This window comes from Mustela erminea, chromosome 10 (assembly GCF_009829155.1).
Source record: "Mustela erminea isolate mMusErm1 chromosome 10, mMusErm1.Pri, whole genome shotgun sequence".
NCBI lineage: Eukaryota > Metazoa > Chordata > Mammalia > Carnivora > Mustelidae > Mustela > Mustela erminea.
Genome location: NC_045623.1, coordinates 94,086,614 through 94,101,254, shown reverse-complemented (window position 1 = coordinate 94,101,254; position 14,641 = coordinate 94,086,614). Strand labels below are relative to the sequence as shown.

Here is a 14,641-nt window from a genome sequence, read left to right as displayed (position 1 = left end):
TGGCTGGGCCCCCTAGCTGGGCATCTTTAGTAGACAGTGACTGACATCCTTCCCCGGGGAGACTGACTTTGAGACAGACACATGCACCAGAGAGAGCAGGCAGAGTGGTGTAGGCGAGGAAGGAGAGGGCACAGGGAAAGAAGTGAGAAGAAGCCAGGAGGCAGCCACCTACTGGCCAGCCTGGGGCTTCTGTCCCAACAGTCCAGGAGTTCCCAAGGCCACTCCGCTTTCACATTCTCTGTCCTGTGCTCTGCCAACAAGGACTTGTGGCCTCCTTTGATTTTTTCCCCAGCTGAGAAGGGCTTTTCAACTAAAGCCCTCAATTACTTTCTTTCCCAAGGGGCTGTCTGGTCAGGGAAGCTCGGAGCCACGGGAAGGACATCAGAAAGCTCTGTTATTTTGCAGAATGCTGCTGCTTCTCTCGGCACCGATGTGGGGCAGGGAAGGCAGAGGACGGCAGGGCGGAGCTGGACCGGCAGACGGAAGGAATGTCCACATGCACCCGCGCACGTGACCCGGGATCACAGAGAAGTGGTTTGAAAATTATCCTCAATCTCAGACTACCAAACCCCAGGCTTCACCTACAGGGAAGGACACTCTAGATGCTGCCTGATAGAGCGTCTGACTCTCCAGCGTCAGCCATTTAACTGCCAGAATGGCCTTAACATTGACTGGAAGGATGGATGGAGGTCAGCTGGGTAGATGGGGATAGGTGGCTGGGAGGAGGGAAGGATGCTAGGTTGATGGGTGGACAGATGGATGAAGGGCTGTGTAGACAGCGGACAGACGGAGAGTTGGGTGAATGGATGGATGGACAGATGAACGATGGACGAGGTAATGGGGAGACCACGAAGAGCTGGGCAGACGATGTCCAGAAAAGTCCGAACTAGCTCGCTGTGAAGAAGCCCTACGCCCATCAGGGAAAGGTTCTGGCTCCCACATACACCAAATGTCCCATTGTTAGGGGACACTGGGCTATCAAGCCCTCTTGGGCACTTGTCTGACCCCTACCCAAGCATAAGTAACACAGAGAAGATCTATGACAACAAAGTACAGAAAAGAAACAAGGAGACATTGGCCACAGGCAGTCTGGCCACATGGATTCCTACAAAGCTCAGTTCAAAGCCGAGAGCCCTCACCGCTGGGGGCAGAGAGAGAGGAACCTTCAAGTCTGTCCCCAGCGCCTGTGCGCTGGGCCAGGGAGAGCAGACCATCCTGCGGGCAGGGCTGGGGCAGGGAGGCTGGGCCTGGTGGGGGGGGGGCGGGCCCTGGGCACACTCACGGCAGTCAGCCTCGTCGGTGCGGTCCTCACAGTCAAAGTCCCCGTCACAGTGCCACAGCTTGAGGGCGCAGTGTCCGTTCGCACAGGGGAACTCGTTGGGCTCACAGGGCGGTGCGGGGCCTGGGGGACCGGGCTCGGTTCAGCCAGCGGCCTCCCCCGGCCACTCCCATGCCCCCCCCGCAGCCGGCTCTCCGCCGTCCGGTCCTCACCGCAGCTGAGCTCGTCACTGCCGTCTTCGCAGTCCTCTTGCCCGTCACAGACGTAGTCTTTGAGGATGCAGTGCCCACTGCGGCAGGTCGCCTCGTGAGGCCCACAGGGCAGAGGCCTGCCTGGACTGGGGGCCAGCAGCTGGGGAGTGGGCAAGCCTGGGAGCTGCTGTGGGGTGGTCACCTCCAGCCGGGGCACTAAGGGTGGCGTCTCCACCAGAGCGGGCGGTACGGAGCTGAGCTCTGGGACTGGCTCCTCTGTGGACAGAGCCCTCCTGGTGTTGGCACAGGGTGGCGGCATGTGGCTCCTCACCCCTCGCCCCCATGCTCTGCCGGCCCTCCCCATACCTCCCTGCCAGTGCCCCTCCCGTATCCCTGCCACCCCCCTGCCTGTACCAAACCCTCCCAGCTCCTGTTGGACTTGGGGGCCAGGTGCGTGCTGGCCCGCCTGGTGTCTGTGGGTCCCTGGTGGCCCTGGATGGCCCCTCACCACAATCGAGCTCATCAGACATGTCCCTGCAGTCAGGTCTCTGGTCGCAGCGATACTCCAGGGCTATGCACTCGTTGTGGCTGTGGCAGGCAAACTCGGCCTCGGTGCAGACTCGCGAGACCTGGGGCACTGGGGGGATAGGAGGAGAGTCAGAGGGACGGTGTGGGGGAAGGGGGGGCGGTGTGCGGGGCGGAACTTGTGGGTGGCACAGGCACTGCGTGGCTGGGAGCAGGCTTTGGTGCCCTGTGTCTGGCTATTTGGTTTCTGGCAGACTTCAGCGAGGCAGAGGAGCACAGGGTAGACACATCACAGCACACACGGGGCATGGGACATGTGGCGGTGGCCTCACCCATGCCTTCCAGAAACCCCACACGCAGTTAACAAGCCACACGCATGCGAATACCACATCACACGCATGCAGGCCACAAGCTGGCCCAGGGAGGATGCGGGGAAAGGCTGAAGGGGCGGCTGTGGGCTCTGCCCGGCCATCTCGCCCTCCTCCTTCCTTCCCTGCCATCCAGGAACTCGTCCAGGTACCTGGCTGGGCCTAGGTCTGGCTTACACTCTCACCTGGTGTCACTGCGGCCGCCACGGCGGCCAGAGGGGGCGGGGGTGTCTGTGCTGGAAAGGAAGGTGTGATCAGCACTGGCCCCACGTGGGACCTGGGAGCCATGGGCTGCGGGGCCAAACCAGGCCCGTCCCACCATCCCTAGCTGGGGAGCCTCCCTAAAAGGTGGGGAGACGAAGGCTGGGTGCCCAGAAATCTTCAGATCTGGGGCTGGGGAATACCAAAAGAGCACACTTGAACTTTAGGTGTATTCTTTGGGGTTTTGTGTGAAGAACAAGGGAGGTGATGGTTTGATGTAATTTTTCTGATTGGGCGACCCCACAGCAGGGAAAGAGTGTGTTCAGTTCTGGGTTCCCCTGAGTCAGGGATGGTGATGTCTTGGAGCTTTTCCCTGGGGGAGAGACAGCGATGGAGTCGGGCTGAGAAGCAGGGCCTGTGGGGGAATGAACAGGGCTTGTCTGGTCTGGGAGTCAAAACAGGAGACGGGGTGCCATGTAAAGAAACGCGGGCTGACTGAGAGCTCAAAGGCCAGGCCTTTATATCTGAAAGCTGTGTGACTGTGGCCCAGTTTCTCGATCTCTCTGTGGGGACTCATATCCTCTCACCAAAGGTTCTGGCAAGACTGGCATGGACGTGAGGCTTGGTGTCGGTTCTGGCTTTTCCACTACTGCCCAGTTGAATGGGACAGGCCACTTGTCCTTTCTGGGCCTCCATCCCTTAATCTCTAAAACAGGAAGACTGTCTACTTCGTAGGACTGATGAAGGTTGAATGGGAAGCTGGACATAAGGGCCTTAACTGAGTGCCTAGCCTCCAGTTAGCATTCCATACATGTCTGTTCTGTTATTAAATACATAAGTGTTTGGGTCTCAAAGTACTGTATGTAGAAAGGAATTCTCACCTAACTGTCAGCGTATGGAGGTCTAGAGAGAGGGGGGGGAGAGCAGAAATTGGGTCTAATTGGGCACCTGTTCGAGGAAACAGGTTACAAGATTACACTGAAACCCAGCCAGGGCTGTGTAGAGACTGAGGGAGCAGACTGATGGGGTAGTGAGCTCCCTGACCCTAGTGGTGTACAGGCCCCACGCTAGAAGAGCCCATGGTGGGGACCCTGGAAGGGGCCCCCACAAGTCTGAGACACGAGGAAGTGCCCCAGGTCCCGGGATGGGCTTACCTGTACCCAGGCGACGGAACTGGAAGCCCTGGGGGGAGGTGATGTAGGAGGCAATGGAGCCGCTGGAAATGACCCTGTGCAGCACCTCCTGAATCTGAGCCCCATCTGCGTTCCCTTCCGAGCCCACGTCCAGCTCCACAAAGACCCAGCCGTCCAGCTCCCTAGGGATGGGGCAGGGGGGCCGGGGAGCTGGTGAGTCCGCGGCCTTAGCTCCTCCCTCAGCCCCCAGCCTGAAGCTCAGGCCTGACCTCCTCTTTCCCTGTCCCTGGACAGCCCGGACCCGAGTGGGGCAATTTAAGGTCTAAACTGTCTTCCCAAATTCCTGAACTTGCTCCAACAAAGATGCACTCCATTTGGCTTCTCTTCCTTCCCCTTCTTGTCGCCCCCACCACCCTGGTCCCTCTCCGGCCCCCAGGGGACCCTTCTCACTTGATGAACACCACACTGACAACTTGGTCCCCAGGAATCTTCAAGTACTCCGACTCGAGCTGGGAAGCAACACAGCACCATCAGCCTCCAGACACCTTCACCTCGTCCCAGGGCCGCCCGCTCCCCCATACTCGGGGCACTCTCAGGCCCCTTCCCCTTCCCCTCACCGTGTCTACCACCGCCTCGGACACCTCCCGGAACTCCTCGGAGCCCGCATCCTCCAGCTGGGGGCTGTAGTGGATGGAGCGGGTGAAGTTTACCAGGGCCCGGAAATAAACTGTGGAGAGGAGTGGGGTGTCACCATGAGGGGCCCGGCCTGGTAGGCGGTGGCCTCAGGCAGCTAGGCCAGTGGCAGGAAACTCAGGGATGGTCTCTAGAGCCCTTCTGCCCAGGCTGACCCCTGGTGCCCAGCACTGCCCGTATGAGTACTTGTCACAGTGGCCCTGGCAGTCCTGCCCAGGGTCAAAGCCGAGGCCTCCACCTTCGAGTGAGGGGGCTTCAATCATCGGGGAAGCAGCCTGACCCAGAAGCTAAGTGATGTTGCAAAAGAGGACCCCACCCCCACCCCCAACGGCACAGAGAATGCTGGACAAAAAGAGCTGGCTTCTAGAAGAGGCTGGCCTGGCACAGGGATCAGCCACGAGTGACTGAGACATGCTTCCCCACTCTTCTGTGGCTGGTTCTACTCATCCCTCAGGGCTTGGCTCAACCATCACCTCCTCCAAGAAGATCGCCTGAATTGCCTTCCTTGCTCAACCCTGGCCATGTTAGAGAGACCTGGTCTGGACCCCCAGCCCCTGCGCTCCCCCCATCAGAGCACCTTCCACCCTGCACTGCATAGATTCTGCCCGGTGACACATGGACTATAGGGATTCATGGTGAAAACCATGGCTTCTGAGGTCAGCCACACTGCAGCAATGAACTCACCTCTCTGAGCTTCTGTTTCCTCCTCGGTCTGACGAGGATATTAATTTAATATTAATATTTTAATTAATATTAACAATAAATGTTAAATAATAAATATTAATGTTTTATTATTATTATTAATTTAATAATTAATTAAATTAATTACATTGACTGCACTGGAGAGCTAGAGGGAATAAATGACATCATGCTCACATACACCATCTCCCCGAGCACGTAGATGTGGCACCTGGCACAGAGCAGGTGCTAGAGGATCGGGAATTGGTGTCCCCTCCCTTCTGTCCCCTGCTAGACCACGAACCCGAAGAGGAGTGCAGCCCTGGATCGCATTCACCCCTGCATCCCCAGAGCCAGTGTAGGGCTTGGCACACAGTTGGCGCCTAAGATGTGATGACTTAATAAATTCATATCAGATCAGTGTGGGCGTACACATACGACTGTTTCTAAGCACCTACTATACATATATGATATGTATAAAGTCGGGTTTTTTAAAAGATTTTATTTATTTGATGGAGCGAGAGAGAGACAGCGAGAGAGGGAACACAAGCAAGGGGAGTGGGAGAGGGAGAAACAGGCTCTCCACTGAGCAGGGAGCCCAACGCAGGGCTCGATCCCAGGACCCTGGGACCATGACCTGAGCCGAAGGCAGACGCTTAACATCTGAGCCACCCAGGCGCCCCATGATATGTATAAAGTTTTGTTGCTGTTGTTTTTTTAAAGATTTATTTATTTATTTGAGAGAGAGGAGGGAGAGAGAAAGAGAGAGAAAGCACAGAGGGAGCGGAAGAGGGAGAAGCAGCAAGCCCAGTGTGGGGCTGGATCGCAGGACCCTGGGATCATGACCTGAGCCGAAGGCAGACACTTAACCCATTGAGCCACCCAGGCGCCCCTGTATAATGTTTTATACACATTACATACAATGTTCATGAGTTCATGCAGCAGTTATAAATATGAATTAATACGAGCTGGGAATGAATCATATACATACACACGTAAGCACTCATATGGGGCTCTTAGAACAGAGCCTGGCATGTAGTAGACGCTGACTCGGTCTATAACATATGTTTACTGTATACATAGACTAGTGTGTACGTGTACACACACACATGCGCGCGCACACACACACACACTGTTTCTTGAGCCCCTACTATGTATGAGATATTTTAGGCATTAAATCTTATAATGTTCCTGAATTTAGGTGTTAATTATAAATGCCAAGTTAATGAGTTACAAATATCAAAATGTGTGTAAATGCTTAGGACGGACCCTGGCACACAGTCGGTTCCAGATAACGTGAGCTCTTACTATGTGAGAGGCAGTGTTGTGGTTAACAGCTTAGCTGCTGGAGTAAAACCGCCACTTATAGCCCTGTGACCTCGTGTGATACGCTTCACCCCCGAGGATGAGCCTCAGTGTCCTTGCGTGTAAAATGCGTGTAACAGCAGTCCCCACCCCCGAGGGTTCTTGTGAAGCTTAAGCTCAGAAACGTAAAGTACATTTTTGACCGTGCTGGGTGAGTACTCGGGGCTGCCTGGGTTACCTCTAATTATTGTCTCTGGTCTTTACAACAAACCCGAGGGATGGATTTGGTTTTATTACCTCTCATCTGAGAGAGGCATTTATTCCTCTAACAAATCTATATTGATGGCCTACTACGTGGTTGGTGGTGTTCTCAGGGCAGAGGGTCTGGCTGTGAACTCCACATATGACCATTCCTGTCCCCACGGAGATGATTTTCTAGTGGGAGGAGAAAGGAAACAAATGAGCAAGAAATACATGGCCTCTGGGGAAAGAACCAGGGCTGGGGCAGAGGGTGTGCTGGGATCGGGGTAGGGTGCTATGTTCCGGGGGGGCCAGGGAAGGACTCTCCTCAAAGGGGATCCCTGAAGGAAGAGAGTGAGCCATGGAGGAGAATCTGGGGGAAGAGCATTCTGGGTAGAGGGTGCAGCAGCTGCAAAGGCCCTGAGGCAGAAGGGGCTCAGAGAGGGGACTGATGACAGGGTGAGGCCAGTAGAGCAGGGGGTAGTATTGGGTGGGCCTGACCACAAGGCCCGTTCCCTGTGCCCCTGCACTCGGCCAGGCCCCCAGGTGCACATGCCCCCCGAGCAAGGACCCTCTTCCTCTGTGGCCTGGGCTAAGCAAGCCCTGGGGTGTCAGGATGGGGCAGGAGGGGACTCCTACACTGAGGGAGGGTGCTCATGCCCTGAACACAGGGACCATGCTGGGCTGGGCCCCTGGGGGCCGGGTGGGTGGGGCTCTGTGGGTCGAAGCGTGGAGGCCGTGAGCTCAGCCACAGAGGCCCCTTGTGAACAGGCACAGAGGCCCATTGAGAGCCCCTCCAGCCCCTGGCCTCAGCCCCATGGCCCAGCGCGGGCGAGGAGGCCGGGCCTCTGCCCAGGAATGTGCTCGATCCTGGGGGAGGGGGCCAGGGCTCCACAAAGCCCCTTTCTCCTGGGCCCTGGGAAGGGTGCGGACCCTCCAGGCTGACCCCACCCCTGCCTCCTCCTCCTCCTCCCAGACCAGGGGTAGGTCAGGGCGAGCACCCTCCCTCTTCTACCCTGAACTGCCTCCCTACGACCAGCGTCTGAGGGCTGAGAGCAGGAGGTAAAGCCCTGTCTGTCCCAGGAACCAGGCCCCAGAGCTGAGGGTATTGTAAGAGAGTGAAGCTGCCCAGGGTGGGTGTGCTCTCTGGGTGCCCACCCTGGCCAGCCATCTCCCTCCTGGCCCTCATCTTGACCTGAACCAGACACCTCACTTGGAGACAGAGGCTGGAAGAGCAGAAGGCCAGGAGCTGCCTGTGCCCAGGTGGGGGTGGGGAACAACACGGGACCACCCCTGCCCCAAAGCAACGATCCCATCAACTCCCTGCTGCGAAACTCCTCTGCCACACACCCAGGCCCCTGAACCCCAGCCCTGAGGGCCCCTGGGTCCCTTGGGTGAGCCCCGAATCAGCCAGTCCTGAGGGGAGTACAAGTGGCCTACAGCCTCTAGGGCCTTGTTCCTGGGGGGGTGGCTGCATTCATCCCTGTCCTAGCAGTGCCCAGGGTGGGGGAACACTAGGGGACCCGCCCACTGTGTTTAGATGGGGCCTGGCTATGTCCTGGGCGGGGGCCGGCCAGGCCCTCAGACTCAAAAAGAAAGTCCCTCAGAACTTTGCGTGTGATAAAATAGAGGCTGGGGAGGAAGGGGGGGGGTAAGGAATGGGGAGGGAGACAGAGGGACACCCCCAGGTCGCCCTGGCCTCACTGAACTGGGCGGAGACTCCCCACCAGCCACAGGAGGGTAGCCCGGGGCCTGCAGAGCAGAGTTGCAGGGAGAGTGGCCAGGAAGGACAGCAAGGGAGGGGGAGGGGACCAGAGGGAGAGATGGAGATGGGAAAAGACAGAAACAGACAGACAGGGGGGAATGACGGGGATGCAGAGAGAAAGCAGGGGGAGAACGAGAGCAAGGTCTGAGACACAGAAGGAAGGGAGAGAGGGGAAGACAGCGATGGAGAAAGACAGAAGGAGACAGGAGGACAAAGCACAGATGAGACAAAGAGGACAGAGACAGGCCAAGGCAGGGGAGGAGGGGAGCAGGAGGCCCAGAGGGGTGTTGGAGCAGGCCAGACACGAGAGAGGAGCTGGGCGGGGATCCCAGAGAGGGGATGTCCGAGCGAGGGGCTGTCTGCCACGTTGGGGTACTGGCGTATAAAAAGTGGGGCAGGGCCAGAGGCTGCAGGAGTGGGCTAGGGTACCATCTCAGGGGCTCGGCTTCAGGGTACGGGGCTGGGCCCCAGGCAAGGGGCATGGCCGGTGTAACCCCATCTCTGATGGCCCTTGCTTCCCCTGCTTCCCAGCATGGGGCAAGGCTGAAGTGAGCACACAGAGACCCTGGGAATGACAGACCCACTGGCTGACTCCGGGCCTCAGACTCGGCCCAGCTGCCTGGACCTGCCCCAAGGGTGGCGGGCCGATGCCAGGGCCAGGCCTGGAGGGTCTGAGGCCCTGTGTCTTCCCACGGATAGGACCCACTCACAAGCGCAGACCTCTGCCCGGCTAGCAGGCCCTGCCCGGCTGCTGCTCTCCATTCCCAACCCCTTCTCCCACCTCTGACCCCTCCTGCCCTCGCAGCTGCCTCTCACGGGGGAGGAACGCTGGCAAGGGCTCCTCAGAGCTGTGGTGGTCGACAGCCCCACGGCAGGGGCCACAGACATTTCCAAATGGAACGTAGGGACAGGACCAGGGCCTCCGCAGACAGGCCTCGCTTTAGCAAGAGGCAGCTCCCGGGCATCCTACAGCCCTAGAAGGACCTACATGGGGAAAAGCTTCAGGCAGGATCCGAGTTCCAGGGGCTGGGAGGTCATGGTCAGGACCAGGACATACAGGGGCCAACCCTCCTGTCTGTACTTGCCCAGGCAGGACACCACCCTCGGGCATGCGGATGCCCCTGATGCATCAAAGGTAGGGTCACCACCCTGGAGAGGCGAAGGCCCACCCCTGTGGGAGCCACTGGCTGCCGTGTGGCCGCCTCTGGCTGCCGTGTGGCCGCCTGAGCTGAGCTCCACCCTTGGCCCTGACCACAGGGTGCTCAGCACTGGCTTCCAGAGAAGGCAGCAGGAACCATACGGAGCTGCTGGGCTTTGCCATCCAATAGTTCCTTCTCTACCCGGAATGCTGGGGTTGGAAGAAGGAGGGACTCTGAGGCCCAGTGCTGGCCTGGCCCCAGCTCCACTGTGCACCGAGTGCTGGCAGTGTGAGCCGCTGATGGAGGCCTGATTCTCGTCTCTCCACCAAGTCCAGCCTTCTTCCCGAACCCAGGAACCCCTGGCTTCTCAGCAGGTGACCCAACCTAAAGGCGGGGTCCCTCTCGGGTCCAGGTTGAGGCTACTTCCACCCCTAGTTGGCCTGCCCAAATGTCCTGACCCAAAGAGCACCCTTACCTGGCCAACCCCGCCTGGGGTCCCCAGCTCTGCACCCCCAAGAAGGGATCTAGGGAAGGACCCCACAGTGGAGTTGCCCTGGGAGATGAGAATTTTCCTTTGAATGTTGCATGTCTGGCTTTCAGCACCTATTATAACCGGACATATCCTGCCTGTGGCCCTAAGCCTTGTCCCTTGGGCACAGAAGACCACACAGCCTATGCATCCCGACTCGTGGGGACCTGCCAGTCATGTCACATGATTGTCACTGGGCAAGTATGAGACCACCTGCATGGCAGGCCCATGGAGCCCTTGAGGCCCTCGGCTCCTGAGACAGGACCTCTGTGGTGGGAAAGCCCTGCTTTGGGGCTTCTGTGGGGAGCAGGAAGAGGGGCCTATGCCCTTAGCAACTTACCCATCTGAAAGTCCGCGCTGCCCAGGTCCCCGCTCCCCAGCTCATCTGCAAGCAGAAGAGAGGTGTGTGCGGCAACAGGCATTTATTGGGCATCTACTGGGTGTCGGGCACGGTTCGAGGCCCCGGCATGTCATGTGCCAGGTCATGAAAGCCGAGAATTGTCACCTCCTCCCCATGCCTGGGGAGGCTGGCCGGGAAAAGTCCGCTCAGAAGCCTCCGTCGGAGAGGGCACGGACCAAGGCCGCACACTCTGGGGACCTGACTGTCTGCCCACGCTGGGATAGGATGGGCCCGGTCACACTGGCCACCAGGCGAGGCCAGGCCGGGGTGCAGTACGGGGCGGTCACCGTCCTCTGCTGTGCCTTGTCTGCCACCTCCCTGTCAGTCCTCATCATCCTGGGCTGTGGGGAGCAGCTGTCATCCCAGGGTCACACAGGTTGTGAGTGGAGGATCGGGATGAGGCTTAGGATGCCATCAGCTCTGGAGTCGCCCCCTTGGGCCAGCTTCCTAGGGCCTCTCTAAGGACAGGTGGGAAGAACCCCGCCTCCACCCCCTCACCTCTTCTGCTCCCTGCCACCAGAACCTTCTGCTCACCTCCAGAGGCCTCGTCAGCCAGCAAGTCTTCGTCGTCAGAGAGGTCTGAGTAGCTCCAGCCAGCCCGGCCCGCCGACACCGTCTCTGCATCCTCAGGCAGAGACAAGCCATCATACGCCTGCAGCCCGCGGGCCACCTGCAGGAGATCACACAGTCGATGGTCACATTCTCCAGCCCCCGCCAAGCCCAGGACCCCTCTCCTCACTTCAAGCGGGACCCCGAGTCCCACCCCCAAAGCCGTGGAGTGGTTTACTCAGATGTGGTTTGGCTAACAGAGTCAGGCTGGGGCTGAACTACTCATTTTGACTCTGTTTCCCCAAAGCCCCATTCACCCTTACAGGCCTCAGAGCCCAACCCTGCAAATTCACTGAGTCTGAAAGAATCCTCATATAAATAGACAACATTAAAATCACATTGGTGGGGCGCCTGGGTGGCTCAGTGGGTTAAGCCGCTGCCTTCGGCTCAGGTCATGATCTCGGGGTCCTGGGATCGAGTCCCACATCGGGCTCTCTGCTCAGCAGAGAGCCTGCTTCCCTCTCTCTCTCTCTGCCTGCCTCTCCATCTACTTGTGATTTCTCTCTGTCAAATAAATAAATAAAATCTTTAAAAAAATAAAAAAATAAAAAAATAAAATCACATTGGTAAGTGATGACTGACTCATCTTCCTTCGAGAAAGTAAGGGTCATCCAGGACACCAGGCAGTAGACAGGGGACCACGGGCAGGTAACGGGTAACCTGGGCCAGCAAAGAGGGGGGCCATAGGCACGAAGGGTAGCCAGGGTCAGGATGGATAGGACAGAGACAGAAATCAAGGGTGAGCCCACTGCGGCTGCTGTCTCTAATGACAGCTTCCCATCAGGCCATCTTGGCCACCTCTTTTGGCCTCAGTCTGGCCTCCAAAGTTCCAAGCCACAGGAAACACATTCCAGCCATGCTGGACAACCCGCTCCGGCCCTCGTGGCCACAATGACAAGCTCATCTGTGCTCCCAGCAGTGGGAGTGGAGTCCAGCAGCTGGGCGGGATGGGGGCAGGACAGGCGTGGTGTCAACTCTGTGTGACCTCAGGCTGATGCTGAGCCCAGCACAAGTTCCACAGAGGGCGTGCTGAGACCCTGCACCCTGCAGGCCAGAGCAGAAGGGCCCCAGTGGCCATAACACTTGCCTCTCTCAGGTCAAGGTATGGGCAGTGAGTGCCTCTTGCCTCTCAGATAAGATCAAGATGTTTCCAAATGAGTTTTATCAGATACCGTAGAGGAAAACACAAGCCCGGGGGAGCCCGCGGGAACCCCAGAGCCCCCAAGCACCAGCGTGCATATTTGTGATACTCTGTGGCCCCGTAATGCATGTCCAGCCCCAGAGAACCTGGTGTGAGTATCTCAGGCCCTGCCCTAGTCTCGGCCCTCCCTGGGGAGCCCAAACCAGCCAGAAGGAAATGGTCTGGCTTGTGAAAGCCAGACCCAGCCCTCACTGGCTAGACAAGGTGATGGTAACAGGAAAGAGGCCCAAGGAGGAGAAGGAAAACAATGAGACGGCCAGTCTCCCTCCCTACAGCCCCCAGCTTTGCCCAGCCCATGCCCCTGCAGCCTCTGGCCTTTTCTCGTGTGGTCCCTTCGCTGGAATGCCCTTCCTCCCTTTGTTTATCGGACTACGTTACCCTCCAAAATTCAGCTCACCATCACCTCCTCTAACTGCTCAGTAAGAAAAAGGAATGAATTACTGACATTTACAGCAACACAGCCGAACTCAGTCACACATGAGGAAAGATGCCAGACACAGAAGGCGACATGCTGTGGGACTCCACTTATATGAAGCTGTAGTGGAGAGATGGTCTAACCCTCAGTGACAGGTCACTAGTTGCCCGGGACCAGGAGTGGGGCAGGTGACCGGGTAAGGACACAAGGGAACCTTTTGGAGGGCCAGTTCTCTGGGGACATACCTCTCGTGATTGAACTGTACACTTAAAATGGGTACATTTTGTTGTATGTAATTTGCACCTCAAGAAAGATGACAAAATTAAATTAAATTAAATTAAATTTTTAAAAAAGACAGTTTCTTCTGGGAGACTTTGTCCTGACCCTTGGCCTTCACAGTCCTCTCTGTGCCCACACTGGGTTCTGGGCACTCTGGGCTCACACTCTAATCACCTGCATCTCCACTAGAACGGAAACATCCTGAAGGCAGGGGCCCCATGTTGAATAACTACTTGAATGAATGAATGAATGAATGAGTGATCAACAATGTCCTCCCCTATCAAGTCTAGCTGCTTCCTGAACTAGACTTGTTTTGGAGGCATTACCTGCTCCCATGCAGTCTACACACAGTCTCTCTTCCTAGGCTGGGAGCAACTTGGGGGCAGGGTCATTTGGTCACCTTTGTATGCACCGTGCTACCAAGTTTTGTGCAAGGTCTGCACTGCCCATGACTTACCCTTCTCATGGCCTAAAGCCCCTTCCCCTCCCGTCCAGGGGGCAAACCCCTCTTCCGGTTCCTTTTCCTTTCCCACCCTCTCTCCAGACAAATGCCCATCGCCGTCCTAGATGGCCAGCAGACTTCTGGCCTATGCCCAGACTGGGTCTGTATCCAGGAATGAACTTTAGAACCTCCAGGAGCTGGTGAGAAATAGATTCCGGGGCTCCTTCTCATCCAGGAGGGAGGGATGGAGTGGTGTGCGCACAGAGAATTCTGACTCACTGGCTAAGAACCGCAAGATCAATCCCCCACGAGGGGTTCTCCCTCCTTCCCTGACTGTGGGTAGAGGGCAATGTTCCCAGTGGGTGGGAGGGGGGTTCAGAGCAGGCCCTGACTGACCTAAGGGCAGTGTGAGGCTAAGACTGGCATAGGGGCATGGAAGAGGTTAGAGGGGCAGGCTTAGAGACATCCCACCTGAGAAGGGTTCTCCCTCTATGTCATTGCCACACCTTCCCCCTCTCTCTGCAAGCCAGGCTGTCGGGGGTGTGCATGGGGTGCAGAGATTCCCGGCACCCCCTAGACACTGCTGTCTGGGAAGGGAAACTCTGGTGGTGAGCAAGGTCCAGAGCTTCTCTCAGGCCTGGAGCTGGGAGGGCGGGGGCGGGGAGGGCGGTGTCAGGACCAGAGAGGAAATAGCAAAGTGAGATTCGACTTGGAAAAAATGTCAGGAACACACATCTGCAGTGAGAGGAGTAAGAGAATCCAGAGCGTGTCGGGCCCGGATAGAAGCTATCCCACCCCAGGGACTCCAGGGAACGGGCCCTTCCACATGCCAGCCTACCCTTGCTTGCAGCCCCTTCCCCAGGGCCCGAGTTTCCGGGGTCAGATCAGGGCCTGCAGCGAGGGCCAACCCAGCAAGAGCAGAGGCTTCATTTGAGAAAAGCTAAAGATCAAAAGGTTCTAGCAGCTGTATTTCACATCTGGGAGGAGAGAAGGAGCCAGACCGGAAAGAGGCTCCCGGAAAGAGCCCAAAGGAGCCTGAGACTTGACCACAGAAGGGAACTTGGATTCAGATCTGGAAAGTCTGGGGTCTACTTGGGAACAGAAAGAGCTAACATGTATTAATCGCTTACTATACACCAGGCACTCCTTTAAGGATGTTTATAAACGTGAACCCAGGTTATAGGTGTTAAACAGACCACTGTAGGGATGGGGACACGGAGCGGTCGGGTTATCTACTTGAAAATCTAGC

The 14,641-nt window shown here is 57.4% G+C and overlaps 1 protein-coding gene across 10 annotated transcripts in view; it reads right to left on the bottom strand.

Moving 5' to 3' along the window:
• Positions 1-14,641, bottom strand: part of HSPG2 (heparan sulfate proteoglycan 2) — a 99,076-nt gene that overhangs the window by 54,744 nt on the left and 29,691 nt on the right. For 6 of the 10 annotated variants that reach the window (XM_032303612.1, XM_032303613.1, XM_032303618.1 and 3 more), the window contains exons 2-10: positions 10,981-11,116; positions 10,387-10,431; positions 4,315-4,424; positions 4,148-4,206; positions 3,719-3,879; positions 2,549-2,599; positions 1,979-2,107; positions 1,492-1,746; positions 1,283-1,402 (exon numbers count right to left, since the gene is read on the bottom strand). In XM_032303612.1, coding sequence (XP_032159503.1) covers positions 1,283-1,402; positions 1,492-1,746; positions 1,979-2,107; positions 2,549-2,599; positions 3,719-3,879; positions 4,148-4,206; positions 4,315-4,424; positions 10,387-10,431; positions 10,981-11,116 — 1,066 coding nt within the window. The remainder of the gene's footprint in view (positions 1-1,282; positions 1,403-1,491; positions 1,747-1,978; positions 2,108-2,548; positions 2,600-3,718; positions 3,880-4,147; positions 4,207-4,314; positions 4,425-10,386; positions 10,432-10,980; positions 11,117-14,641) is intronic. The other 4 variants (XM_032303615.1, XM_032303617.1, XM_032303620.1 and 1 more) reach the window with 1 other exon arrangement.